Below are 27,011 nucleotides of genomic sequence, written 5' to 3'. Positions count from 1 at the left end.
TGAACTCAGGGCCTAGATCCTGGATGCTGTCCTTTCACTTGAGTCCCAGCTCCACCTTCAGTTTCCTGGTGGTTCACTGGAGATAAAGTCTCGGGGACTTTCCCATCTGGGCTGGCTTTGAACTGTGATTCTCAGCCTTCTGAGTAACTGGGATTATCGGTATGAGTCACTGGCACCCAGGCTTTGGGGATTTTCAAACTGTTTTTGAGGTGCTTCTGCTGGGTGTGGGGACAAGGAAGGGTGGCTTCTGGGAGCTGGCCATGCAGTAGGCGCTGACCCTGCAGCTCCCAGCTGCAGTATTGCCAGCTCAGTGACGCCTCTGCATGACTGACAACTAGATCTCGTGGCAGTCTGATGAATCTTCTCCTATCTCTGCTCCGGGAAGCACTGTGTCTCTGGCTGCTGGCCAGGTATGGGATTCCCGTCCCTCTGCCCACGGTCCTCAGCCAGGGCCCAGCTTCTTCCCTTTGTTTTTCTATCTCTTCTTACTTCAAATTCTTCTTTATTTGCTTAGGATTTTTATTATTTTATTCTATTTTGTATCAGTCCTGGAGCTTGAGCTCAGGGCCTGAGCACTGTCCTTGGGCTTTCTCAAGGCTAGAGCTCTACCACTTGAGCCTCAGCACCACTTCTGGCTTTTTCTATGTATGTGGTACTGAGGTATCAAACCAGCTCTTTGTGCATGCTAGGCAAGCACTCTACCACCAGGCCAAACTCCTGGCCCCTGTCCCTTAGCTTTACTCAAGCTTTAGTGCTCTTCCACTTCCAGCTTTTTGGTGGTTTATTGGAGATAAGCTTTTAACCAACTTCCCTGCCTGGTCTGGCTAACATCCTGAAAGCTCAGCCTCCTGAGGTGTGAGCACCAGCACCTGGCTTTGTACTTGGAACCCTTCACCAGATATGTGCCTTTAGCCAATGGCATCGCTTGGCCCGTGGGAAGAAGTGTTGGAGACCAGGGTTCTGGTGCTTCCTGGCACTGGGTGGGCAGGCCTGCTGCCTGCTGAGAAATCAGGGGTGACCTGAGACTCAGATTCTTCCTCTACGAAGCAGGGCCCTTTTCTTGCTACAGTGTAGTAGCAAGGGTAAATAAAGTCACACATGAGAGTGCTGGCCCTATGTCTGCACGATAGAGAAGGGGAGGTGCTAGTCCTAGTCCTTATGACCTGCCACTGTCTTCTGTCTCTTTTCCCACAGGAGGACAGTCCATCACCCACACGGGTCTCCCCATTGTCGTCTCGCTAGCCAACAGAACCGGCTTCTTCAACTGCAAAATCACCTACCAGTACACCGTGCAATCCGGCCAATTCCATGTGACTTATTTCTACGTGGACCTCAAGGGCCAGAAGAGCAGGGAGTTTTCTACTGACTGCCAATCCAGGCAGGGCATAGAGAACCAGACCTACATATTGGATTGTCACGTCTCAACCTGGCTGTCTAATGCCTCGGCCACGGGCACCTATTACTGTTGTGTCCACCAGCAAAGCTTTACCGTGAATGGCAACGGTACCTTCATCCTAGTGAGAGGTGAGGCCTCCCGTGGCTCCTCTCAGGGCAGAGGTCCCACCAGAGTGTGGGACTAGGGCTGTGGTGGAGAGCCTTTTGCTTTAGCTTCTAGCTTTGGTTAAGTGGGCCAGCTTATAGGCATGCCAAGAGCAGGGGCCCGGGTGAGGTGTCACCCCTCACTGCCCACGGCTGGTGACTGGCCCCACAGTCTCTGGGTGACATCAGCACAGTTTGGGGAGGGTCTGATCTTCCAGAAAGGGGTGCATGCAGGTGTGCATCTTTCAGGAAATAAATCCTGAGCTGCGAGACCCCATGAGGTTTCACCCAAGCCCATCACTCCAGCTGCGACCCTCTGATTTGCTTCTGTGATTCTCACTGCAAAGTGGTGGGAGAGGGTTTTGGGAATACCATAGACCTGGGTTCGAATCCCCGTTCTACTGCTTGCCCAGATGTCATCTTGGGCCTGTGCAGGATTTTGGTGGGGAGTGTGAGACTGTGTGTGTCAGAGCTGCTGTTTGGCAAAATGAGAGGCTTGATCAAGAACACTGACATGAGCTGGGCACCCATGGCTCACACCTGTAATCCTAGCTACTCAGGAAGCTGAGATCTGAGGATCTAGGGTCAAAGCCAGCTATGGTAGGAAAGTCTATGAGACTCTTATCTCCAAGTAACTACCCAAAAGCTGGAAGTGGAGCTGTGGCTCAAGTGATAGAGCATTCACCTTGAGCAGAAAAGCTCCGGGACAGTGCCTAGGGCCCTCAGTTCAATCCCAGGATTGGCACAAAGCAAACAAAACAAAACAAGATGACTTGAGTCTTCCAGGTTCCATCGACCACAGAGCCAGCTCCCCAAAGCAGTGGCCTAAAGATCAAGCACCACAATTCTTGTCTTTTAAGAAAACTGAGTGGAGGGCTTAGCAAAGCAAGAGTGAGACCATGACCTGGGGAGAGCAGAGGGCCCAGCAGAGCAGGGGCCAGGGTGAGAAGGCTGGAAATGGGATTTTGAGTGGAGAAGAGCAAAGGACTTGGGGGCTGGCTAGGCCCCAACTTCTCCCAGAAAACTAATCCTCTGTTCCTTGCCCTCCTTTCAGATACGGGGTACCAAGAGCCCCCAGCTAGCCCCAGGAAGGCCCTCTTCTTCGGCTTTACGGGGCTCCTGGTTGCTCTGAGTGTTCTGCTCACGGCCTTGCTGCTGTGGAAGAAGGTACGGCCCGGACACACAGCTGGACGTGCACAGCAACGCAGCCCCTGCAGTCATACCACAGGCTTGAGGAGGCCTCACAGAGAGGCTGCTGCCACCCTTGGGCCCTGGGGAGGGTATACCCCCCCACCCCGGAGGCAGTGTCCCTCCTGGCCACTTCATCAGGGACTGAGAGAACTTCCCAGGTTATAATTTATAGAGCTAACTAAATATGCGCATACATTTTCTTAACTCAACAACTGCTGTGCACCAGATCCTGTACTAAAGGCTAGGATCCAGGAAATCTGGTAAACAGTTATGGCATGTTGAACAGAAGCGTAGCCAGGTTGCCAGAGGCTCAGGCCTATAATCCTCGCTAAGATTTGAGGATGGAGTTTGAAGCCAGCCCACATAGAAGGAGCATGTGAGAATCTTATCTCCAACTAACCAACAAAAAGCTAGAAGTGGAGCTGTGGCTCAAGTGGTCAGCAATTACCCTTGAGCAAAAAAGTTGAGGGACAGTGGCCAGGTCCTGAGTTCAAGCCCCATTATTGGCGCGCGTGTGCACACACACACACACACACACACATACACACAAAGGAAGTGGCAGTCAGTGGGAGACTAAGAGTATAATGTTAGGGCCAGGAATGTGGCTTACTGGTAGAGTGCTTGCCTAGCATGCATAAAGGCCTAGGTTCGATTCCTCAGTACCACAAAAACAGAAAAAGCTTGAAGTGGTGTTGTGGCTCAAGTGGTAGAGTGCTAGCCCTGAGCAAAAAGAAGGTCAGGAACAGTGCCCAGCCATTGAGTTCAAGCCCCAAGGCTGGTTTAAAGAAAAAAACCAAAAGAGCCGGGCATGGTGGACCAGGCCTGTAATCCTAGCTGTTCAGGAGGCTGAGATCTGAGGATTGAGGTTCAAAGCCAGCCCAGGCACTAAAGAACCTAAAGAAAGTGAGACTCTATCTTGAATTAATTGCTAGGAAACAGGAAGTGGGCTGTGGCTCAAGGGGTAGGGTGGTAGCCTTGAGCTGAAGAGCTCAGGGATGGTGCCCAGGCCAGAGTTCAAGCCCCATGAACCAAAAAAAAAGAATGAAGCATTAATGTTCTAACTCTGCCACTTACTGGTTTGGGTAGGGTGCTAAACTCCACCACGCAGAGGGGTCTGAGTGAACCCAGGGTCCCTTCTGAAAGGATGTGGTTGCTATGACTCCCGCCCGAGAGCAGGATGATGGCTCACAATGGTCTTGGGCCAAGATGGTCCTTGCCCAGGGCTCTTCTCTGCCTCTGCTTTCGGGGTTCCTGGGGCAACTGGTCTCTCCTGGGAGCTCTGTTCCCCTTCATTGATGGCATCACCTGGTCTCTTCCCCATGCTCCAGCCCAGGGCCCACTGTGTGCAATAACAGTAATGATATAATGGCCCCAGGGCCAGGGCAACTGTAGACCCATGCCCAGTGCTAACTGGCCACTGCTGCTGCAGCCCTGCTGTGCCAAGCTGGGTCTCAGAATGGTCTGGAGACCCTCACCCCCGCGCTGGTGAGCAGGGGTGAGCAGGGGCCCAGCACAGACCTGGGCACAGCAAGAGGATCTACCCTGGCTGCCTACTGCAGCTAGGCCCCAGATGGTCAGGGCCGACTGCCATGGACAGGTCACCCCATGTCTACAAAAACATCATGGGAATTTTCTTTTCTTTTCTTTTCTTTCTTTCTGTTTTTCTTTCTTTGTTTCCTGCCATTCCTGGGGCTTGAACTCAGGGCCTGAGCACTGTCCTTGGGCTTCCTCAAGGCTAGGGATCTACCACTTGAACATCACTGCTGGCTTTTTTTTGTTGTTTATTTATTTTTTTTAATGTATGTGGTACCAAAGAATTGAGCCTGGGTCTTTGTGTATGCTAGGCAAGCACTCTACCACTAGGCCAAACTCCTGGCCCCCAAAACATCATGTGAGTTTTCAAGGGAGTGCCCTTTTTGCTTCTGGGGGACCCTGCTGCAGCCCAGCCTCCTCAACACCCCCTGCAGGGCTCATCTCCTGGTGACCTCAGCTCCTCCCCAAAGCCCTCACAGTCAATCTTCCCTCCATGCATGGTCCCAGATGGGCCTATGCGTCTGTGCCCCCGTCCTGCCCCTGAGCTGTTCCCACTCTTCCAGGCTTGCTAGGAGGTCGCACTGCAGCACCCCTGGGCCCGGGCACCCGGCATGTAGTGGGGCCAGTGGGGAGGTCCACCAGTGTCAGACACCAGGGCCTGAGGTCCCCAGCTCTAGTGGACGGGACAGGAGTTCACAGCCTGCAGCCTTGATGGCTTCTGGACCAGCCAGCTGGAACAGGCACCAGGACCCCAGCAGTTTGACAACAGGGGCCATTAAGGTGCCGTGATTGTAATGGGGTCTCTAGGAACAGATGCTTGAAGGAAGGGGGCACCAGATTGGAGGGGGGTTCGCTCCAAGGGCAGCCATTGGCTAGCTGGATGAGGCTCGGTTTTCTCTCTGTGAAATGGGCAGTCATTCCCTTAGGGGACTTGAATGATGAGCAAGTCAGTGGCCTTGGGCAGCTGTGAAGCACTCTGGAGGCTGTGGGCTGCCTGTGTTCTATATGTTCTCACCACACAGAGCACTGAGAGTCCCAAGAACTATCAGGATGCTGTGTTGGTGAAACTCAGACCCAAGTTCAAATCCAGCCCCTGCTGTTTGTGGGTGTGTGACCTTAGCCAGATCCCTTGTCCTCTCTGAGCCTTCACTTCTTCATGTGCAGGACAGAGATGGCCTGAGGACGGGGGCAGAGTATAGAAAGGCAGAGCTCGCCCCGTCCCCCCACTCCTGCTCGCTGCTGTAATGATGCTGTGGCTGGGGGTGGCGCCGGCTTCTGCCTGCGAGTTAAGTAGCTCTCAAGAGCTAATCCCGGAGTAAATGGGCTGGTGATTGGCAGGCAGCCAGGGTTTTTAATTAGCTCCTGCCCCCGAGATGAAGCTGTGTTGCTCTACTGTTGGCAGTGTGGTGCCTGCGATGAGGGGGGCGTCCAGACCGCCTCTCTCTGTGCCTTCCACTGTCACCCCAACTCTGTGCCCTCCCAGCAGGCCTGCCTAACCTCCTAACTTTGCACATTTGCACTGCTGCCGCAGCCTGGAGCTTTCTAAAGCCACACTGTGGGGCAGGCGCCTCTTCCCTGAAGCCTTCCAGGCTTCCTGTTGTCCTTGTTGCCCAAGGGGCCACCCTGACTGCCCAGGCAGGCTTGTCTTTGGCCATGCTGGTTTGCCTTCGGTTCTTCTGGGCCTCTGGTCCTTTGGCCTGCCTCTCCCTGGGCTGTGAAGCCCTTTCCACTGAACAGCCAGGGTCCTCAGGAGTCAGCCCACTGGAGGCACGGCTTCCTGTGTATGTGGTGTGTTTGTGTTGGTGTGTGAGTGTGAATGTGTGTGTAAGATCTGGACCTGTGGTCAGCGGATGCACACGTATTTTGGTAAAATTCCCAGTTCACTGTCTGAACCCAAATCAAATGGGGTTGGTGTGGATCTCTTCACACTGCCCTGCTAGCAGAGGTGCTGGACAAATGCAGGGTGGTTTAGAGAGGTCCCTGCCCTCCTCTCCCCTCACCCTTCCTTGAATCCTTGGGAAGGAGGGCGATTGCTGCTGGTGTCACTGCGGTGCCGCGGACACCTCCCCCCCCAACCTGGGACCTCTTTCTGCATGCCAGAAGCAATAAGGTAGCGGACAGGACTGCCCCCCACCCCAGCCCACTCAGCCCCTGCTTGAGGCAAGTGCCTGGACACCCTGGCACAACAACCCAATGCCCTGACCTCCTCAGATCAATTCTTTGCCACCCCAAGCCATCCCAAGCTGCTACTTCACTTCCTCCAGCCTCAGGCACGTGAGCGCCTTCAAGGAGGAATTGGGGCTCCCTGGAGATGGTAGGTGGCAGGGGTGAAGGTGTCACATATTTCCATGTGGCCTCCTGACAAGCCATCATCTTATCCCCTGCTGGGTCTGGGAGGGGAGAGATGGGGGGGTCACTGGGCCCCAGCACCAACAGTCCTGTCTCCCCACAGAAGCAGATGCTGGCTCCCCTGAAGCGCCCCATTAACACGTGTCCGGTCCCACGACCTGCCAGCAAACCCACGCAGCCCCCTGAAGAATCTATCTACACGGTAAGCCCCACACCTGCCTGAGTTCCTCCCCCCTTCAGGCCCAAATTGGGGTCTGAGAGCCCCCACTTCCTGGCCCAAGAGCCACTAGTTCCTTATCTATAAAAGGGATACAATAATTACCACCTTAGGAAATTTCTAGAAGGAGAAAAGAAAAGGTCACTGTGGGGCCCTTGTAGGCATGTACGTGTGAAATGCCACCCGGGACTCCTGGGCACGTCTGTCTGTCCCCTGCACTCCTGGAATGAGGGGTGGGGAGCACAAGAGTTGCTAAGAGATGAAGAAATTTCCTTCTGGTCAAATGACATCCAGCTGCTTGCCAGCTCCTTCCTGTTTTCTTACACAAACAGCGTCTCAACCACCACAACAAACTCATAAGAGGGGAAAGGCCATGTGCTCCTCCCACATCCTTTATACATTGATTTCTTTCTATTTATTTATTTATTTACTTATTTAGCTAGTCCTGGGGCTTGAACTAAAGGCCTGGGTGCTATCCCTTAGCTTTTTCACCCAATGCTCTATTGCTTAAGCCATAGTTCCACTTCTGTTTTTTTTTTTTTTTGGACAGTCTTGAGGCTTGAACTCAGGGCCTGAGCACTGTCCTTGGGCTTTCTCAAGGCTAGCGCTCTGCCACTTGAGCCACAGCACCACTTTCAGCTTTTTCTATGTATGTGGTACCAAGGAATTGAACCTAGGTCTTCCTGCATGGTAGGCAAGCACTCTACCACTAGGCCAAACTCCCAGTCCCCCCACTTCTGGCTTTTTGCTGATTAATTGGAGATTCATTTTTATGGACTTCTCTGCCTTGGCTGGCTTCAAGCCATGATTCTCAGTTCTCAGCCTCCTGAATACATGGGCTGATAGGTGTGAGCCACTGGCACCCTGCAGAGATTTTTTTTTTTTTTTTTGCCAGTCCTGGTACTTAAACTCAGAGCCTGGGCTCTGCCCCTGTGTTTTTTTGCTCAAGGCTAGCACTACCACTTTGAGCCACAGCTCTACTTCTGGTTTTCTGGTGGTTAATTCCCATGGACTAACTGACTTTCTTGCCTGGACTGGCTTTGAACTATAATCTTCAGATCTCAGCTTTCTGAGTAGCTAGGATTACAGGCATAAGCCACTAGCACCTGGCTTTTTTGTACGTGGTTTATGGAAGATAAGATTCTCACAGATTTTGCTCCCCTGCTGGCTCATCCTCTGGAATAGCTAGGATTACAGGCATGAACCAACCACTGGAGTCAAGCCTTCTCTTTATTGTGGCAAAAGAGATTAAACTCAGGACTTAGACTTGCCTCTACCACTTGAACCATGCCTCTAGCCCAAGAATTATTATTATTATTTTTTTACCAGTCCTAGGCTTGAGTTCAGGGCCTGAGCACTGTCCTTGGACTTTCTCAAGGCTACAGCTCTACCACTTGAGCCTCAACAACGGCTTTTTCCTCTATATGTGGTACTGAGGAATCGAACCTGTTGGGTCTTCGTGCATGCTAGGCAAACACTCTACCACTAAGCCAAACTCCTGGCCCCCAAGAATTATTTTTAATTTGCTCTCTGCCTCCCCACTACATGCAGACATGGCAATTTAGGTTTCTAGGCTCAGGGGATATACAGGCTGGGACCCTGATACCTGGACCCTGTGGTATCACAGCATTTTTTTTTTTTTTTTTTTTGGTGGGTCATGGGGCTTGAACTGAGCCTGGGCACTGTCCCGTCCCTGAGCTCTTCAGCTCAAGGTTATCCTGCCCTACCCTTGAGCCAAGCCCCATTTCCCACTTTCTAGAGGTTAATTGGAGATAAGAGTCTCAGGTCCTTTTGTGCCTGGCTGGCTTTGAACCTTGATCCGCAGATCTCAGCCTCCTGAGTAGGTAGGATTGCAGGTGTGAGCCACCGTGCTCATCACAGCATTTTCTACCACAGTCCTCCTAACTACAAAAGCAGGAGCCCGAGGAGGCTGCACACAGCCCCTCTGCTCCCTGGTTTGGCCCTTTTACAGTTGTGTTTTGGGTTCCATGAACAACATGTACTCAGTGGAGAGAAAGCAAAGGGTTATTGTCACTGGGAGTTCAGCACTGTGAGATTCAGAGCCACCAGGGTGGATTCCCAATCCCACACCTGCCCCTCCAGGGTCCCCTCAGCCGTCTGGACACTGGACTCTGCATGCACTCTCTGCATGCAGGTGTTCCTGTCCCCAGCACCATCATGTGCCTGGGGACCCTTGGTAGTCCCTCACAGAGTGAACTCAGAGTCAGCCAGGTCTGCTGGGGGGTGGGGAATGTCCCCAGGGAGGTATCAGAGTTCCCAAAGGGTCCCGGGCTCTCCTGAGGACTTCCCACTAGTTGCTGGCAGCATATACAACCCCAGACCTCTTCTTTCCCTCTGTGGGATTCTGTGCCAGCTGCCACACAGAAGCCTTCCCCCACCCCTTTCTCTCTGGGGTTTGAACGCAGATTGTTGCTCTTGATAGACAAGCAGGCATTCTACCACTGGAGTCATGCCTCCAAGCCCTGTTTGCTCAGGTTGTTTTGTGTATGTGTGTTGGGGTGGGGGGCAGTGCTAGTCCTTAGGGCCTGGGTGCTGTCCCTAAGCCTTGTTTTTTTCTTTCTCAAGCGTACCTACCACTTTCCCAAGTACTCTACCACTTGAGCCACAGCTCTGCTTTTGGCTTTTTGTTGATTAATTGGAGATAAGAGTCTCCAGACTTTCCTGCTCTAGGGTAACTTTGAACCTCAATCCTCAGATCTCAGCCCCCTCAGTAGCTAGGATTACAGGTGTGAGCCCCTGGCAAAGTGACTTTTTTTTTTTTTTTTGCCAGTCCTGGCTTGAACTCAGGGCCTGAGCATTGTCCTTTGGGTTTCTTAAAGCTAGAGCTCTGCCACTTGAGCCACAGCACCACTTTTGGCCTTTTCTATGTATGTGGAACTTTATATATATATAAAGCCTGTCCTGGGCTTTTTCTATGTATGTGGTACCAAGGACTCAAACGTGGATCTTCATGCATGTGAAGCAAGCACTCTACCACTAAACCAAACTCCTGGCCCCACAAAGTGACCTAACACACAAATCCAACTCCTCACCCCCACCCTCCCCTTTCCGTTCCAGCAGAGCCATCAGTACTCCTGATAGGTCGTCCTTTCTAAATGGTTCTCTCAGACCCCCTCCAGGGCCTGAAACGCCATGATCCTTCAATTATATCCTGCCCCCAGCCTACCTGGAGGAGACCTGGCTCTTGCTTTTCTCCTCTGCAATGCTGATGACCAGGCCATCACCATCACCCATTGGGGCAAAGGGGACTTTAGGACTGGAATCTCAGCCATCCACCAATGGTGACCAAGACAGAGGCCCTCAGGACCACCAAGGCTGGCCTCCCGGTCACCACCAAGGAAGGGTAGGCCAGACTGACTTGCAGTTCACACCCTGCATAGAAGGCAGCTGAAGGTCAGGAGTTGTCAAGGCTTTATCTGTGGCTGCTAAGTGGTGACCACCTCACCCACCATGGCACCCTAGCCCCACCACACTGGGCGGGCCCCAGGCCTGCAGGTGCTGCATTCTTCCCATGTTCCACGCAGCCATAAAGCTGGGCGGGAGTAGGCAGGGAACCACCTGTGGAGCCCAGCTCCTTGCTGCTCTGCTTTCTAGAACTATCCAGCCCAGAGACGAGGTCAGATCCTTCAGATCGCAGAGGAGTTTAAGCCTGGGTAGACAGCATGTAGGGGGAACAGATAGCAAAGGAACAAATTCCATTTTGAGGACCAGCAGCAGCAAGTACCCTGGGCAGACACCAAGACGTACCTGGGTCAGGTCAGAATGGACTGTGCAAGTTTCTTTTGCCTGGAAAATGGGCTTCTCCTTGGGAAGGAGGTGAGTTAAAGCCCCTCTCCCTAGATCCACCTCCTTCTAGTCTGGAGACCCCTTGGTTCCCAAGGTGCTCCCACCATCCCCTTACAGAAGCCCTGGAAGTGGGGGGTCTCCCAAGAGTCAAATGGTTTATTACGCGGGGTTTCGAGCCTGGATGCTCCTAAGCACCTCCCTCCCTCCTCCCTTCCCCGCCCTCCTCCTGCCTCTGAGCACCACCTGTCTCTCCAGCCTTCCTCAGCAGCCCCTGCTTGACTGTTGCCAAGGAAACCGCCTCCTTGGCAACCAGCCGGCATCGTATGACACACACACTGGGGAAAGGGAAGGGTTCTGCCTCTTGCTTAGGCTGTTGCAGGCTCTGAACTAGAGCTCAGCGGGTCCTGAGAGTGGGTGCTGCTGCTCGAGCAACAGAGGAAGCAGAATCTTTCTTTTTCTTTCCAGTTCTGGGGCTTGAACTCAGTGCTGAGCACTGTCCTTGGAGACTCTCTCTCTCTCTCTCTCTCTCTCTCTCTCTCTCTCTCTCTCTCTCTCTCTCTCTCTCTTTCTCTCTCCCCTCTCTCCCTCCCTCCATTCCTCCCTCCCTCTCTCCCTCCCTCCCTCCCTCCCTCCTTCTCTCCCTGTCTCTCTGTCTCTCCATCTCTCTGTCTCTCCCCCCACCCTCTCTTGTTGGTCATTGGGCTTGAACTCTGGGCCTGGGCACTGTCTCTGAGCTCTTCAGCTCAAGGCTACCGCCCTACCCCTGAGCCACAGCCCACTTCCTGCTTTCTAGTGATTAATTGGAGATGACTCTCAGATTCTTTTATTGCCCGAGCTGGCTTGGAACTTCGATCCTCAGATCTCAGCCGCCCAAGTAGCTAGGATTACAGGCATGAGCCACCTGCCTGGCTAGGAAGCAGCATCTTCCTTGATCATCTGACAGTTGCTTATGAAGCATCTACTATTTACTGAATAATATGCAAGGTCTTTGATGTATAATATTTCATTTAATCCTGAATTAAGGCTTCAAGGTAGATAAAATCGTTCCCATTTTATAGATGAGAAAACAGAGGCAGAGAGAAGGTTAAAGGGGGGTAGTTTGTGATGACAGATGACAAAACCAAGAATTGAACTTAGTCTTGTTTGACTTCAAAGTCTTGACTTTTTGGGGCAGGGGCCACACTCAGGTTCCTCTGCATGCTAGGCTAGTGTGCTACCATTTAAGCCATGCCTCCAGCCCTGTGGTTTTGCTAGTTCTTTTCTTTTTAAAAAAATATCATCTTTTAAGGACTGGGAATGTGGCTTGGTGGTAGAGTGCTTGCCTAGCATGCATGAAGCCCTGGGTTCAATTCCTCAGTACCACATACACAGAAAGAGCCAGAGGTGGCACTGTGGCTCAAATGGTAGAATGCTAGCCTTGAGCAAAGGAAACTCAGGGACAGTGCCCAGGCCTAGAGTTCAAGGCCCAGAACTGGCAAAAAATAAAATAAATAAGTAAATAAAATCATCTTTGAGTAGTTGTACAAGGCATTTTGGTTAGTGTTACCCCTTCCGTCATTCTCTCTCATCTTTTCTCACCCCATTTATACCAAGTGCTAGTTATTTTCCTTTTCTTTTTTCTTTTTCCAGTCCCAGGGCTTGAACTCAGGGCCTGAGTACTGTCCTTTGGCTTTCTCAAGGCTAGAGCGCTACCACTTGAGCCACAACACCACTTCTGGCTTTTTCTATGCATGTGGTACAAGGAATCGAACCCTGGTCTTCATGCATGCTAGGCAATCACTCTACCGTTAGGCTAAACTCTTGGTTGTTTTTCAAAAGAAGGTCTAGAGCCAGTGGCTCATGCCTATAATTCCAATTGCTCATGGGGTTGAGATCTGAGGATTGTGGTTCAAAGCCAGCTGGGGCAGGAAAGTCTTATCTCCAGTTGAGCACCAAAAGGCCAGAAGTGGATTTATGACACAAGGGTAAGGGTCCTAGCTTTGAGCACAATAGCCCACAGGCCCAAAGTTCAAGCTCCAGAACTGGCACGAAAAGAAAAGGGATGTTCTAGAGAACACTTCTGCCTGAGCTGGCCTCTATGACTCTTCCATTTTCAGCCTCCTGAGTAGCCAGGGCTATAGGCACGCACAACTGGTGCCTGGCCATCTTGACCACCTTGAGGCTGGGCCTAGACTGTGTGACGCTTTCGGACACTTGCACATAAGGAAGCCACACCACTGCTCATTTGACGTGGCTCTCATTGTACCACAGCCAGCTATAAGTTCATGTACCAAGAGATGAATCAGACCCAGTGCCTGCTGTCAAGGGGCTCCCAGTCTGGTGGGAATACAGGAAATCATGGAGGCTGAGCTCCCTATCTCACAGCCTCTCAGTGGAACGCAATACTCTGCCATCCTGGGTAGGAAACGGGCCTTGTATAGGGCTGTAGTCAGTGAACTGGAATTTCTGGAAACATCAGGCAAGGAAGGCGAAGGGTACATGCAGAACTGAGGCTGGAATATCCCATCACTGGCTTGCCATGAGACTCCAGTCTGGAGTGCAGACTGGGGCGTAGGTACTGGTGGATGGACAGGCCCCCTGCAGGCCCAGGGCTTTAAACTAGGGAGTGCCAGCCAATGCCCCATTGAGCAGTGATGTGGTCTCAGGTCCTCGGGGGCCTGAGGCTAGGCAAGGATGATCAGGCTGTGGTGGGCCCTTCATCTTGCCAGCCAGTTAGACTTATGGACAGAGCACAGGCAAGGGAGGAGAGATGCGAAGGTGTGCCATGGTAATCTCTGTGGTGGGAAGGCTGGCTTGGGGGCTCAGGGCTCCCCTCTGCACACCTGCCTCTAACCCCAGGGCCCTTTCTCCTGCAGGCCCTACAGCGCCGAGAAACTGAGGTCTACTCCTTCATTGAGAGCAAGACTGGCAGCCCACCCTCCTCTGGAATTCCCCCCTCCCAGGTATGCAGGGAGAGGGCATCAAGCCTTCCCTCCTCCCATCCCCCTCCCTCCACCCTCCTCTTCATCTGGGCCATGGGAATTAGACTGCAAATGTGAGGCATCTGCTATTGAACCCAGCCCTCTTCACAGGTAGCTAGACTACAGGTAGAACTGGGAGCTTTGGACTCCTGCTCCATTCCTAGCAGCTGTGCATGCACAGTTAGGCTGCTTCACCTCTCTGTGTCTCAGTCTTCTGTAACATTGACCCATGGCCCAGAGGTCACAGGCAGATTGCTTTGCTGAGTGATCAATTGAAGAACACTACCATGTTTATCCCGTCTGATGGGGGGAGAAGGGGGGATTCTGGGTGTCCAAGCCCGCGCTGAAGAGCTCCAGAGATGGAGTAGTTGCTAATGTCCTTGGGCTAGCCTAGTGTTAACATGACAGGGCCTCGGGCCTGCTGCTATACCACTCTGTGTGTGTGTGTGGGAGGGGGGTATCCTGGGGCTTGAACTCAGGGCCTGGGTGCTGTCCCTGAGCTTTTGTGTTCAAAGCTAGTCTTCCACCACTTTGAGCCATAGCTCCACTTCTGGTTCTCTGGTGGTTAATTGGAAATAAGAGTCTTGAGGACTTTCCTGTTCAGGCTGGCTTTGAACCTTAATCCTCAGATCTTAGCCTCCAGAGTAGCTAGGATTATAGGCATGAGCTACCAGGGCCTGGCTTACACTGCTCTTTCTTTCTTTGACCTGTTTGCTCATTTATAAAGTGTGTGAGCCATGTTTTCCTGCCATACCATCTGCTCTAGAATTCAGAAACACCACATCCACATTTAATGGGAACTGGGGTCACTAGGAGGTGCACTGATGCTGAGCCAGTGCAAACCCCCCCTTCAGGGTGGTGCCAGGCCCTGTAGGGTGGTGTGGCCCCTGGGTACCTGGGAGGAGCCTTGAGGGCACCAGGGCTCAGCCTCCAGAAGCTCAGGCTGGGGACTGCTTGCCTAGCTTCCTGTTTTCAAAGCCCTGAAATAGGCCCAGACTGGAAGCAAGGCCTCCCTCCCTGAACCACTGAGGTTGCCTGGGCTATCTCAGCAGTGCCCATCCTGTGCCAGGTCCTTGGGAACTGGACAAGATAGCCGTCCAGGAATCTTGGGCTGCAGGAGAAATGCCACTGAGCCAAGGAGCACAGAGTCATTGGCAGTTCTCTTGTAAAGATTGGGTTCTGGGAAAGGGCCAGAGGGGGGCTGGGAGAGGGGAGGTTCTGGGGGTAATAAGTTCCTGGTGAGTAGAGGGCAGTCAGGGGACAGGGGAGCCTGAGGTAGGCAACGGGAGGCTTCCACAGGATAGAGGGACAAGAGGCTGGCCAGGTGGGCCTGGGGCAGAGGGCAGGCGCCCTGCCAAAGCTCACAGGAAACAATTTGTCTGCATCTGACTAAGACTAAGCTAGTACAACTTCATGTGTTTCTTACCTAATAGTTTTTTTTTTCCATTTCTCCCTTCCCTTCCTCCTCTTCCTCTTCCTCCTTCTCCTCTCCTCCCCACCCTTCCTCTTTCCTTTCTTCTCCCCTCCCCTCCCCTCTCCTTCCCTCCCCTCATCTCCTGGTCCTTCCATTCCCCCTCCTCTTCCTCCCCCTTCTTTTCCCCCCTCCTCCTCCTTATCCTCTCCCTTTCTTTGTCTTTCCCAGAAGGAACTGCACAGACAAGAAGACAACAGTGACTTTAACCTGGTCTATGAAAATCTCTAGGTGGGGCTCCACCAGCCTCTGGACTTGTGCTGACTCAGAGACCCTCAAGCAGAGGACTTGACCCTAGCCAGTGCATCCTCAGGGACCCCTGTCACCTCACCCTGGCATTCAAGGTCCTCCCTCCCACTTGCCCCATCCTGTAAGCCAGCCACCTTCAGGCCTTGTCCTGGTATTCCCTCTGCCAGGCAGGCACCTTCTGCCATCGCCTAAGCTACTCAGTCTTCAAGAATGTGCTTGGCTGTCTCCTTTTCCCAGAGGCCTCCTCCCCCCTGGACACTCACCCACAGTGCTCGTGGCTGTCTTGGTGAGGGAGGCCATGAGCCCCCAGAAGAGCACCACCAGGGGCCCGTTCAGCTGTGCATGGCCATTGAGGATGGACCAGCAGCATAGCTGGTCTAGCAGCAGTGGTGGCTGTGCCCGTGGGAGCAGGAGAAGTGGAGGATGGACAAGCATGGTGGCCACACAGAGGCTGGACTGAGCCCAGGGATGCACATGGAGGCCAAATCACCTAGCAAATGGTGCTTATCAGACTGGGGCCCTTGAGGGTCCTATATGTGCTGGTGTGAGAGAATAGAGGCCACTGTGCTCTCTGCCCTCCTCCTCTACCCCATGATGGAGGTCCCACAAGTCCCCTCCCCCTGGCCTATCCTGGCCTCCACCTGGGGCTCTCTATCTTATCTGCCATTGGTTCCATCCCCTTAGGGGGTGAGGCTAGGCAGACCCAACACCATCCTAGCTGCCTCAAGGCCACTTCTTTCTCATAGAGGCCAGTTACGTGACTTCGTGCCTGGCCTCTCCTGGCCGGGTGCAGAAGCTCAAGCCCGAATGGACAGCTGCTGCCCAGTGCCTGGCTCCAAGCCTTTTTGCTCCTTCAGATGCTTGCAGGACCCCTCATTCCATCCTCTAGAGAGCCCTGCCCTGTCACAGGAACCATTTTCCAGGTAGACGGAGTCCTGGTGGCTTGGACTATCACGTTCTGTCCTCCCTCCTAGCTCTGCCTCTTTTCCCTTGCCTTACCTCTTGCTGGCTTATCTGTGAACCAGTCTTCTCTCCTTCTCTCCACGCTTCTCTAGAGGTTTTTGGGGAACCCTTAAAAGATACCCAGGGATGGTAGGGAACCAAAGACACAGGATGGACCTGGCTCAGCAGCACTGGCCCCCTGTCAGCCCCTTCCTCTGGGCAGGTTAGTCCTCCGAGCAGGGACAGCACCCAGGTTGTGGTGGGGGATGGGCACTGGCTTCTGGTTGGTTCTGGTTATTGGTTGTGCGGGTACTAGGGCTAGAATGTAGGGTCTGGGTGCTGCCCCTTAGTGGTTTGTTTCGTTTTGTTTTTGCTTAAGGCTGGGGTTCTGCCACTGGAGCCAAAGCTCCACTTCTGGCCTTTTGGCAGTTAATTGAAGTGTCATAGACTTTCCTGCCTGGGCTGGCTTTGAACCACAGTCCTCAGACCTCAATCTCCTGAGTGGCTGGGATTACAGGTGTGAGCCACCAGTGGCCCTGTGTGTGAACATGGAGCACAGAGTTCCTGGGGAGAGCCTCCCTCCCCTCCCCCCATGCTCCCAGAGGCTGGGCTTAATGAACTCCAGGCCTGCTGAGGGGGGAGGCATCAGTACAGAGTTCCCTTCCAGACACCTCTTCCAGCTGCCCAAGGGGAGCCTGGGCCAAGGTGAAAAACCGAAGCCAGGAAGAGCAGGAGGCCCCTGCCTCCCTCTCCGCCTGGGCTTGTGTCCAGGGCCTCTGACTCTGGCTGAGACTCCAAAATTTCTAGCCCTTCCCAGGGAAGTGAGGGGAGCCTGGTGGGGACTTGAAATTCCAAGCCCTGGCACGGGCCTTACCACCTGGCATAGCTCTCTGTGGCTGCTCTGGCCCCACAGCCTCTCTTTTTCCCTCTCCCTCTTCCTAAAGTAACAGAAGGATGCTGCTAAGACCTGCTCCCACTTCATTTGGGATAAAATCCCAGCTGCTCTTGTGGCTTTGTGAGCCTCTTGTGGACTGATGCGTCCTTCCTTTGGGGGACACGGACATTGTCAGCATACTGGCGCAGCCCAGCTTGGGACAAGGCTGGGAGGGCAGTGGGCACGGAGGCCCCCAATCAAGTAGGCCTAAGAGAAGCAGGGAAGGGGAGGAAGGAAGGGGTGCAGGATGAAGGAGGAGGGTCCCTAAGAGGGGTTTCCAAATAAGAGAGGGTAGAAGAATGTTCTGGAACATGCAGGGGACAATTTCAGGATAGCAAGATGATTGGTGCCATATCAGTGGGTAAGAAAGGAGGAAGGGACAGAAAGACCTTGAACTAGAGCTCCTCCGGGGCAGGCTGTGAATGGGAGGGCAGAGAGGGAGCCAACTGCCCTGGGAAGGCAAGGAGGCAGCTGGGCACGCCTTGGCTCCCAGTTTCCAGCCAGTCACTGCTGCCTGAGCCTCTGTTTCTAGCAATGAACCTGACCTGACCCGTTAGTATGTCTCAGTGAGGACAGACAGGCAACTGTCCATGCAGAAGCTCAGTGGGTGTGCTTCCTTGAGTCTCATCCTTCTAAGGAGCAGGCAGTTGGGCAACTATGTGGGGGGCAGGGGAAGCACCCACAGCCTTCTTGGGTAACAAGTTGAAGGAGCTCAGAGCTGGGCAAGCAAGGCAGGAGGAAAGGGGCTCTGTGCCCAGCAGGGGAGCAACTGAGAGCTAGGAGGGTGCTGCAGTGGTACCCACCCCAGGGATGAATCAGGAGAAGCCTCGGGTGTCCGTCCAGGGCACTGTTCCCCCCTGCCCCCACAGAGGGGCAGCTGGGTGGCTTAGGGTCTTGGGGAAGCTTCCACGTACCTGGCTTGGACATGCTGGGTGGGAACTTGCTCTTCTTTCTCTGCCAGCTGCTGGCAGCAGCTGATAAACAGAACCTGATGCCCACCCCCTCAGTAGGCTCCATCCCCTTGCCAGTGTTTGCATGAGAAAAATCATCCCTGGAAATCAGTCCCAGAGCTTCAAGCGGGTACAGGAGCCGAGCCCCTCCTCAGCAGAAATTTCCAGAGGATTCTAGGCAGCAGTTTCCATGGGAACGTGTCCCCCTGTTACCACCCATCCTCCGTGGAACTGGAGTTCCTGGCACAGCCCACATTGCAGGGGGCCTGGGATGGGGACAGCCACCACTCTGGCCACCAGCTCACACTAACCTGAAACCTGAAATCAAGAAATCAAGTTACAGGCAAAACCAGCCTCTTTTTTTTTTTTCCCCTTCCCCATTGAATTTAAAGGCCATGTTCCAGTGTAAGGATGCCTCTGGGATTCCAGGAATGGATTTTTATGTGTTCGATAGTTTTCTTGGTAGACAGCTCCTCCTTGAGAGGTGGGCTATCGCCATGGCCCAGCTGGATTGAGTGGTACCTTGCAGGCCCTCCTGAGTCCCAGAGGCTGGAATTCTCCCACTGGAGGGGTGTCACCTCTCTGAATCCAGACTCCAGCAGTAGAAGACATTTCATTTGAGATACTGCCCTTCCTGGCTCCTCTGAATGTGACTGAGCCCCCGAGACCCCTCACTAGTTCTTCACTGGAAGAATTCTTGCTCAAATGTCCTCCATGACGCCTCCTAGAAACCCCTCGGCCCACTGAGTAGCTTATTTGTTCCCCTCATCGCCTGGCATGGGATCAATTCTCACAATCCATCTCCCCAGGGCCCCATGCTCCCCCAGTGCAGGAAGCACCTTATTTGTCTCTCTTTGTCTGTGTCTGACTGGTAGTCAGGACCCAAGAGCCATTTGTTTAAAGAATAAATGAGTCCTATCCTCTGCTGGCCATTCAGTGCCTGTTTTTGCTGAAGAGGGAGCAATTTAAAAAAAATCTTTTTTCATGTTCTAGAAAGTGATCTCTAATCAGTATGTGACCCATTTTACATAGGTAAAGCTGGAGACAGAGACTTACTGCTGTGTCCCCAGAACCAGGAGAAGCCAGGCAATGAATGTGCAGGTCCTGGAGACCAGCACTGCCCACCTGGCAAGGAGAAAAGGCTCTGGGCCTAGACATGGGGGAAGAGGCCAGCAGCCCCTCCGCTGTTTCCCTCCTTCCTCAGCTCCAAGGCTGACAAGAGGCCTGGATGACATGAGATGACATGAGCCTGCAGACTGGGCACCAGGGGCCTGGATCCCTGTTAGGATGGTTCTTCTAATTGATCCCAGAAGCCCCTGTCTCTGCCAGAGGACACTTCAGCCGGCTCAGCAATGTACTCTCGCCTCACCAGATGGCCTCCCCACCTGTCTCAGCTGCTTATGGGTGATCCAGACCCCGCCCCCCCCGACAGGCGAGGCCTCCAAACAACCAGCAGGACTGAGCCCCACCAGGGCTGTGTGAGCACTGGAGAAGCCATTTGTGGTCCCTTGTTCTGGCCAGGTCACAGCCACCACTGGGGGGCTGGAGAGGTTGAGGAAGCTCAGACTTGCTCAGTTAGGATCCAGCCTCCTATCCTACCTTCCTGCAGCCACCCCATAGAAACTGCCCTCTGTAGTGGGACTCTGCCGTACGCTGGGTGGAGCCAAGAGAGCTGCTGTCTTCTGTGATGGTCAGCGCAGTGTGCAGCCTGAGTCCCAGGGAAAAGGGTACACTGGAGCCATAGGACCAGACTAGGAGTACAAAGGGCCTGGAACCTCCCTGTCCCCCTGTGAGCATGATCTCTGCTCACAGAGAGGATGCTGGAGGGCAAGAAGAGACCTGCCTCAGGCTGCCTGGAGCCTAACCCTCAGTTCTCCCCAAATCTCAGTGCTCTGGCTGTCCTGGCTTTGTGGGTTTGAGACTGCTTTTAGGGATTTCCTGTGTGCGCGCACACACACACACACACACACACACACACACACACACACACACACACACACATGCTGATACTGGGCTTGAACTCAGGGCCTAGGCGCTATCCTTGAGCTTTTTTGCTCAAGGCTAGTGCTCTACTACTTTGAGCCACAGCACCACTTCCAGTTTTCTGGTGGTTGGTTGGAAATAAGTCCCACAGACTTTCCTGCCTGGGCTGGCTTTGAACTGGGAGGCTCAGATCTCAGTCTCCTGAGCAGGTAGGATTACAGGTTTCCAGCACCGGGCAAGAGGATGAATTTTAATCATAGGTGAATTAAATACACAGTAGAACATGCAAAAGCAAACAAAACAGCACCATGTTCAAGCACATTATCCCTAGGACAGAGAGAACATGTGCACCTATGTGTGCATGCTTCCTGTGGGTCTGGGGCAGCCCTCCATGCCAGCCTTCCCTGCCTTAGTCCCAGCCCCCGTTTTTCTCTTCCTTCTGCAGAAGTGCCCTTCAGCCTTGGCTCTGGCACAGAGTCTGATAGGTACTCTAGTGCTCAGATGTCTACTGAACTCTTACCCGGAGATAAGCATGGATCCCATTTTATAGATAAGGAAAGTGGGGCTCAGAGAAATGTAGCAACTTGCCCAGGGAGACCTAGCCCATGGAAGGTGCAGCTGAGCTTTGAGCCCCAGCAGTGACTTCAGAATCAGCACAGTGACTCTCTGTGGTCCCCCAAAATGCCACGTCCACATTCTTGAAACCAGGAATGTTACCTTACATGGAAGGTAACTCCAGATGAGATTAAGTCTCTTGAGTTGGAAAGATGATCCTGGGTATTCAGGTCACAAATAACCTTGTAAGAAGGATGCATGTGCCAGCCCCAGTGGCTCACACCTGTAATCTTAGCTACTCAGGAGGCTGAGATTGAGGATTGAGGTTCAAGGCCAGCCTGGGCAGGAAAGTCTGTGAGATTCTTATCTCCAGTTAACCACCAGAAAATAGGAAGTGGTACTGTGGCTCAAGTGGTAGAGCACTAGCCTTAAGCTGCAGAGCTCAGGGATAGTACCCAGGCTCAGAGTTCAAGCCCCACGACTGATGTGTGTGTGTGGGGGGAGGATACATGGGCTAAGTGCCAGTGGCTCACATCTATAATTCTAGCTACTTAGGAGGCTGAGATCAGGAGGATTACAATTTGAGACAAGCCTGGATGTATGCATGTACACATGCACACACACTGATGTATAAGTGCACGTGTGCGCATATCCCCCCCACACACACAGGCGCACAGACACAGACACACAGACTTTCTTCTTAATCTATGGCTGGATGTGGTGGCAAATCTGTCATCCCAGCTATGCTGGGAAGCCTGAACTAGGTAGATCATGGTCCAGATGTACACCTGGGTGGGAAGTAAGCGCCTATCTAAAAAAATAACCAGTCCAAAAGGGGCTGGAGGCATGGATCAGCAGCAGCACATCTGTGTAGCAAGAGTAAGACCCTGAGATCCTATGTCAGCTCCGTAAAAAGAAAAAAAGACAAGAAGATTACAGACAGAGGAAGAAGACAATGTGGTAAGAAAGCAAAGACTGAGGTTGGATGATGTAGGAAGGGGTTGTAGCCAGGACATAAAACATATTCTTCTCCTATGCTCAGGAGAACTATGACTCTTTAGCTCCAGGCTAGTGCTCTACCATTTCAGCTGAGCACCACTTGTGACCCTTGGGCTTTCTGAAGCCCATTGAAATTGTTTTGGCCTCCAGAATTGCAAGAGAAAAAAATGTGTGTTGTTTTAAGCCACCGCATCTGTGGTAATTGGTTACAGCGGCCATAGACAAATAACACATTTTTCCTTCTTAGGGAGTCTGGTCAGCTTTCTTCAGTCCTGGCCAATGGCTTGCCCTGCTCTGTGGTGACCTTGGAGCTTGCCTCTTTCCTGGCCTCTGGGTACCCCCTGACCTTGGGCTCTTTTCTTGGTCTTGACATTCTCTTCATCAGGTTGGTGTTATCTTCCATTGCTCTGGGGCATCTTGGCGAAGGATACTGAGGCTTGGAGAGAGGCAGGGAATGCTCAAAGTCACTCAGCCGGCACAAGGCAGAGCTGCAGCGCATGTGTCCTTCAGAGACAAACAGGACAGCCAGACAGAAAGGCTCTTAAGAGGCCATACCTGCTCGTGTGCCTGCTGTGGCTGCTGTGGCTGCTGTGGCCCCTGGACACAGCCTCTGGACCACACCCAGCACACATCTGGGCTCCCTTAGGATTGGACCTTTCCCAGTGGGCTGGGCAGTAGGGAAACCTGCTAGCAAATTCCAAACCAATCAGAGCAAATAAATGAGGGATGATTACTGACAATGGGAGAGGAGACACAGCGGGGTGCCTCCAAATAGCATCTCCTCTAGTTCCTTTTAAGTGCTTTATAGGTCATTAACTACTTGACAGAGAGAGCCTGACACTTAAAGCAAAGAATTTGGCGCCTTTGCCAGGGAAAATCAATCAGAAATGAAGATAGAGCATCGGCAGCATTAAGATGTACTGGGTGGGCAAGCGAGATTCGATTTACACATAATTTTAAGGCCCTTTCCATTGTGTAAAGTGAGGCACACTGGTGTTTGAGGTCATTTATACAAATCCCAAACTAGAGTTTAGAAATACTTAACCTCCCCCACCCCTGCCATTTTTGGTCATCATTGTTAATGAAATATTTCAAAGACATGGAAAAGTACAGAGACACACGCTTAAACATCCAGGCCACCATTGCTTGTCAAGTAAGATTTCAGCTACAGCTTATTGTTAGTGGCTTTTGCTGAAAATCAAACCTATTCGGGAGGCTGAGATCTGAGGATCACGATTCAAGGCCAGCCTAGGTAGAAAAAGCACATCAGACTCATTTTTAATTGGCCAAAGGAGGAGCTACAGCTTAAATGGGCCAGCCCTGAGTGAAAAAAAACTTAGGGACAGGCTTCGGATCCTGCGTTCAAGCCCCAGTATTGGCATATGCACACACACACACACACACACACACACACACACACACACACACGAATTTCAGCTACAGTATAAGCTCTCCCCCACCTTTTCAGGGTGACCTAAGCTGACCACACACCCCTGCCCAGGACATCATTCCTGCCTCTGAAATTGGACTGCAATTACTGCCTCTTTAATTAACTTGGTGATTAATCACCAGCTGCTTGGGAAATAGCTTTTATTGTCCTTGTCCAGCACAGGATGGGGTGGGGGTGGGGAGCAGGCAGGCAAGGGGAAGAGGGATGATGGGCAGGCAGAGGTCTCCTCCGGGCACCAGGCTGTGCAGGGTCAGGTAGGAGGACAGGTGTGAGAAGATCTGATCTCCACAGGGCTGCCTCCCTCTTGGCTCTAGTCAGCTGTCAGATACCAGGATGAGAGATGAACTGGAAGTCTGAGAGAGCAGTGGATAGCTTCAGAGACTCTACCTTTCCCCTTCCCTCCAGATCCAAATGCTCTTTCCTCATTGTTATAATCCTTGTTGGGATTAGACAAATATGATAAAACTCTGACCTTGGATACCTAAGAGTATAGCCTGATTTGGAAATAGGGACTTTACAGATATAATCGTTTTAAGATAAAGCCACTCTGTTTAGGGTGAGGCCCATATCTAGCAACTAGTCCTTACAAGAAAGCCACTTGGGACTGAGTATGGTGATTCATACCTGTAATACCAGTCACTCCCAAGACTCTGAAAAGAGGATTTCAGTGTGAGGTTAGCCCAAGTGAAGACAGGAGACCCTATCTGCAAAACAAACTAAAAAGAAGAGAACTGTAGTGCTGGTTGAAGTTAGCAGAGTGTTTGCCAGTTTCTAATACCATACACATGAAAAATGTGTGAAGTCTTAGACACAGGCAGAATTCATTCACCAGCCATGGAGCCAGCTTCTCTGCATGTCTGGCTCTGCCTGCCCACTCCATAGGAGCCAGGATCTCAGAAAGCATTTTCTGGTCAATTAGCCCCAGGAGCAGCTCATACATACTCCTTTGTCAGAGCGCCTATTCCTATCTCTTTTCAGAAATTCTCCATCAACCCCTGCTTGTGGAAGCGGTGGAGGGGGGAGGGGATTCCCAACAACATTCCCCTCAAAGAGGAGCATCTTAGCTTTTCCCTTGGCACACCCTTGGCATGCTCTGAGCCCGGTGGGGCTCAAGATTAGTGAGGCAGCCCGGTTTGAGCCGAGCACTTGGCTCCCCAGTGATTGAGATGGATTCCCATAATGGGGCCATGCCTAGCAGCTAGTACAGTTTTAACATGGAAGCCGCAATTGTTCTCCATCATGCTACCATTGTCTGCCCTAGTCTAATACTTTTTTTTTTTAATTTTGTGCCGGAGACTGAACTCTGGGTCTTGAGCTTACTATGAGCGTTTTTGCTCAAGGCTGCCAGTCCACCACTTGAGCCATACCTTACTTCTGGCTTTATGGTCATTTTCCTGGAGATAGGAGTCTCACAGGCTTTTCTGTCCTGGCAGCTTTGAACTGAGGCTCTGAGATCTCAGTGTCCTGAGTAGCTAGGATGAGCTAGATGTGAGCTTAATCCAACACTCTATAGGGGTCTAGTGATTCATCCACTCTCTCACATTTCTCTGTCTCTCTTTATCCCTCCAGGGATGTGGCCAGCATTAAAGACAGCTCTGAATACCGCTGTGAGGTTTGGGGGGCATGTGACTCAAGTAGAGCATCTGCCTAGCAAGCTCTACATCTTGAGATCACACACTCACACAAGTCAAAAGGCCGGTATATCCATTTTTCATTAGTTGATCCACAAACATGTGTGGAGGACCTACTATGTGCTGGACTCTGAGGATACAGTAGAGATCAGGAGACAGACACCCCCTGTCCTGACTTCAAGGTGCTATTTAGCATAGCAGGACAAACATGCAGTTAGAACTGGGGGTTTTAAGCCTTGTGGTGGGGATGTGTGTGTGAAGGGGGCGGTGAGCAGAGAGGAAAAGGCTTCGGAGTTCTGGAGGGACCTTCAGGGCAAGCGGCCCAGCGGGAAAGAAAAAGCAAAGAAGGAATTTTATCCACCACCTCCACCACCACCACCACCACCACCACCACCACCACCACCACCACCACAGCCTGAGCCCTTCTTCGTTTCAGCCAATCATGCGTCAGCGGGGCCGGCAGATCGACCAATCAGAAGCTGGAACCGGAGCCTTCGTCGTGGGCCACGGTTTCCCAGGAGAGGGCGGCGGTGGCCGGTGCGCCCCGCCCAGGCCCCGCCCAGGCCCCGCCCAGCGCTCGCAAGGCCCCGCCCTCCAGCCCAGGCCCCGCCCCAGACCCGGCCGGCTCGGAGTCCCGGGGCCAGCGGCGGGCAGCTGGGGCCGAGTATTGTCCTGAAGGCCGGGTGGGGGGGAGTGGGGAGGGGACCTGGCGGGGGCCGCCACGTGGCCCCGGAGGATTTATAACGCTTCCATTCGCGGGTGACAACAGTGCACGATGTGTGAGAGAGGCGGCTCGGCCGGGACCGGAGCGTGAGGGCGCGCGTGAGGTAAGCAGCCCGGCGGCCTCTCCGGGCGTCCCCCGCGGCGGAGCGGCCGGCGCGGGGCCTGGCGCGGGCCGCCCTCCGGAGGGGTCGGGGGCGCGCGGACGCGGCCTCTCCACGGAGGCGCCTCCGGTGACCCGGGACGGCCGAGGCGGGGCAGCCGCGGCCCCCCAGCCTCGGCGCCTCCGGCGGGCGGCCCAGGCGTCCGAGGGCGCCCGGGGCTGACGGATCCGCACGGCGGACGCTGGCCGTGAGGAGAACTCGCGGCGGGGCGTCCGGGGTCGCCTGGGACCCACGGCCGAGACGCCGGGGGCCGGCGGGGCTGTGCGGCACGTGCCGGGGAGCGGGGCGGACGCGGAAAGTTTGCCGGCGGAGCGCGCGGAGCCTGACGGCCACGCGGCGGGGCGCGGGGCGCGGGGCGGGGGCCGCACCTGGCGGGGCTGGCGCGAGCCTCCCTCTCGCGAGCCTCCCTCCTCGCGCCTCGCCTCAGCCTCTCCTCCCCGCAGCCGCACACCGCAGGTCCGGCGGTTGGAACTCTGTTGGAACTCAGGCGCCCTCGTCCTTCGGCCGCCGAAGCCGCGGCCGGCGTGGGAAGGGGAGGAGGAGGAGGAGGCGGAGCAGGAGGAGGAGGAGGAGAAGGAGGAGGGCGGGTGGTGGAGGCCGCAGCAGAACCCGCTCCGACGGGCTGGCTTGGCTGGACCTGAAAGGCCTCCGTCTCACCTGTCTGAGGGTCGTGTCCTGACCCGGGGGTGAGGGTGGGGGAGTGGAAGGAGGAGAGCCTCAGTGAGGGGAGAAGAGGGACCAGGCGGAAAGGGGAGGCCTATAGACGGGACCTAAGGATGGAGTGCCCAGGGGCCTCGGGACCCCTGAATCTGCCCTCCATTGCCTCTGGGGCTCCAAGTGCCTGACCAGCACCCACAGCCATGGGGAGGGAATGGATGGGAGAAGGAAGGGTAGCAACAGAGGTGTAATGTCTGTCTGCTTGATCCCATCACCTTTTGTGCCCTTTATCTCCATCCCTCCTGTTTCTGTGATTCCTGAGACCACAGGGCCTTTGCAGATATCATTTCTATTTTAGATTATCTACTGTGTGTGTTCCAGTCACAGTCAACTGAGACATGAGTAACACAGTCCCTTTCCTCATAGGGCTTCTCAGCCAGGACAGGGACATATAGATGAGGCATATCCCTGTGAGAAAGGGGCTTGAGTATGGGGCTTGAGTATGAGGTGGGGAGGCAGCTTTGTGTGGATTTGAGAAAAAGCCTCTCTGTGGAGCTGGCAGTGGATCAGAGGTGTTAACGCCCTTCATTTTGTGGGACTGAAGGCCACTGTCACCTCCTCCAGGAAGCCTTCCCTGCTCTCCTGAACTGACAGGTAGTCTGAGACCCTTTCCTTAAGGGACACTGTGTCATGTCTTAGTTAATGTTTAT

General features: G+C 53.4%; 1 protein-coding gene across 1 annotated transcript in view; it reads left to right on the top strand.

Moving 5' to 3' along the window:
- The window catches only part of Nfam1 (NFAT activating protein with ITAM motif 1), a 29,900-nt gene extending 13,083 nt beyond the window's left edge, over positions 1-16,817 (top strand). The window contains exons 2-6 of the mRNA XM_090358256.1: positions 1,195-1,524; positions 2,594-2,706; positions 6,716-6,814; positions 13,492-13,578; positions 15,239-16,817. Coding sequence (XP_090214382.1) covers positions 1,195-1,524; positions 2,594-2,706; positions 6,716-6,814; positions 13,492-13,578; positions 15,239-15,298 — 689 coding nt within the window. The 3' untranslated portion in view covers positions 15,299-16,817. The remainder of the gene's footprint in view (positions 1-1,194; positions 1,525-2,593; positions 2,707-6,715; positions 6,815-13,491; positions 13,579-15,238) is intronic.
- The last annotated feature ends 10,194 nt before the right edge of the window (positions 16,818-27,011 follow it).

This window comes from Megascapheus bottae, chromosome 2 (genome assembly GCF_031878675.1).
Source record: "Megascapheus bottae isolate mThoBot1 chromosome 2, mThoBot2.hap1, whole genome shotgun sequence".
Taxonomy (NCBI): domain Eukaryota; kingdom Metazoa; phylum Chordata; class Mammalia; order Rodentia; family Geomyidae; genus Megascapheus; species Megascapheus bottae.
This window is presented reverse-complemented; position numbering and strand designations above follow the sequence as displayed.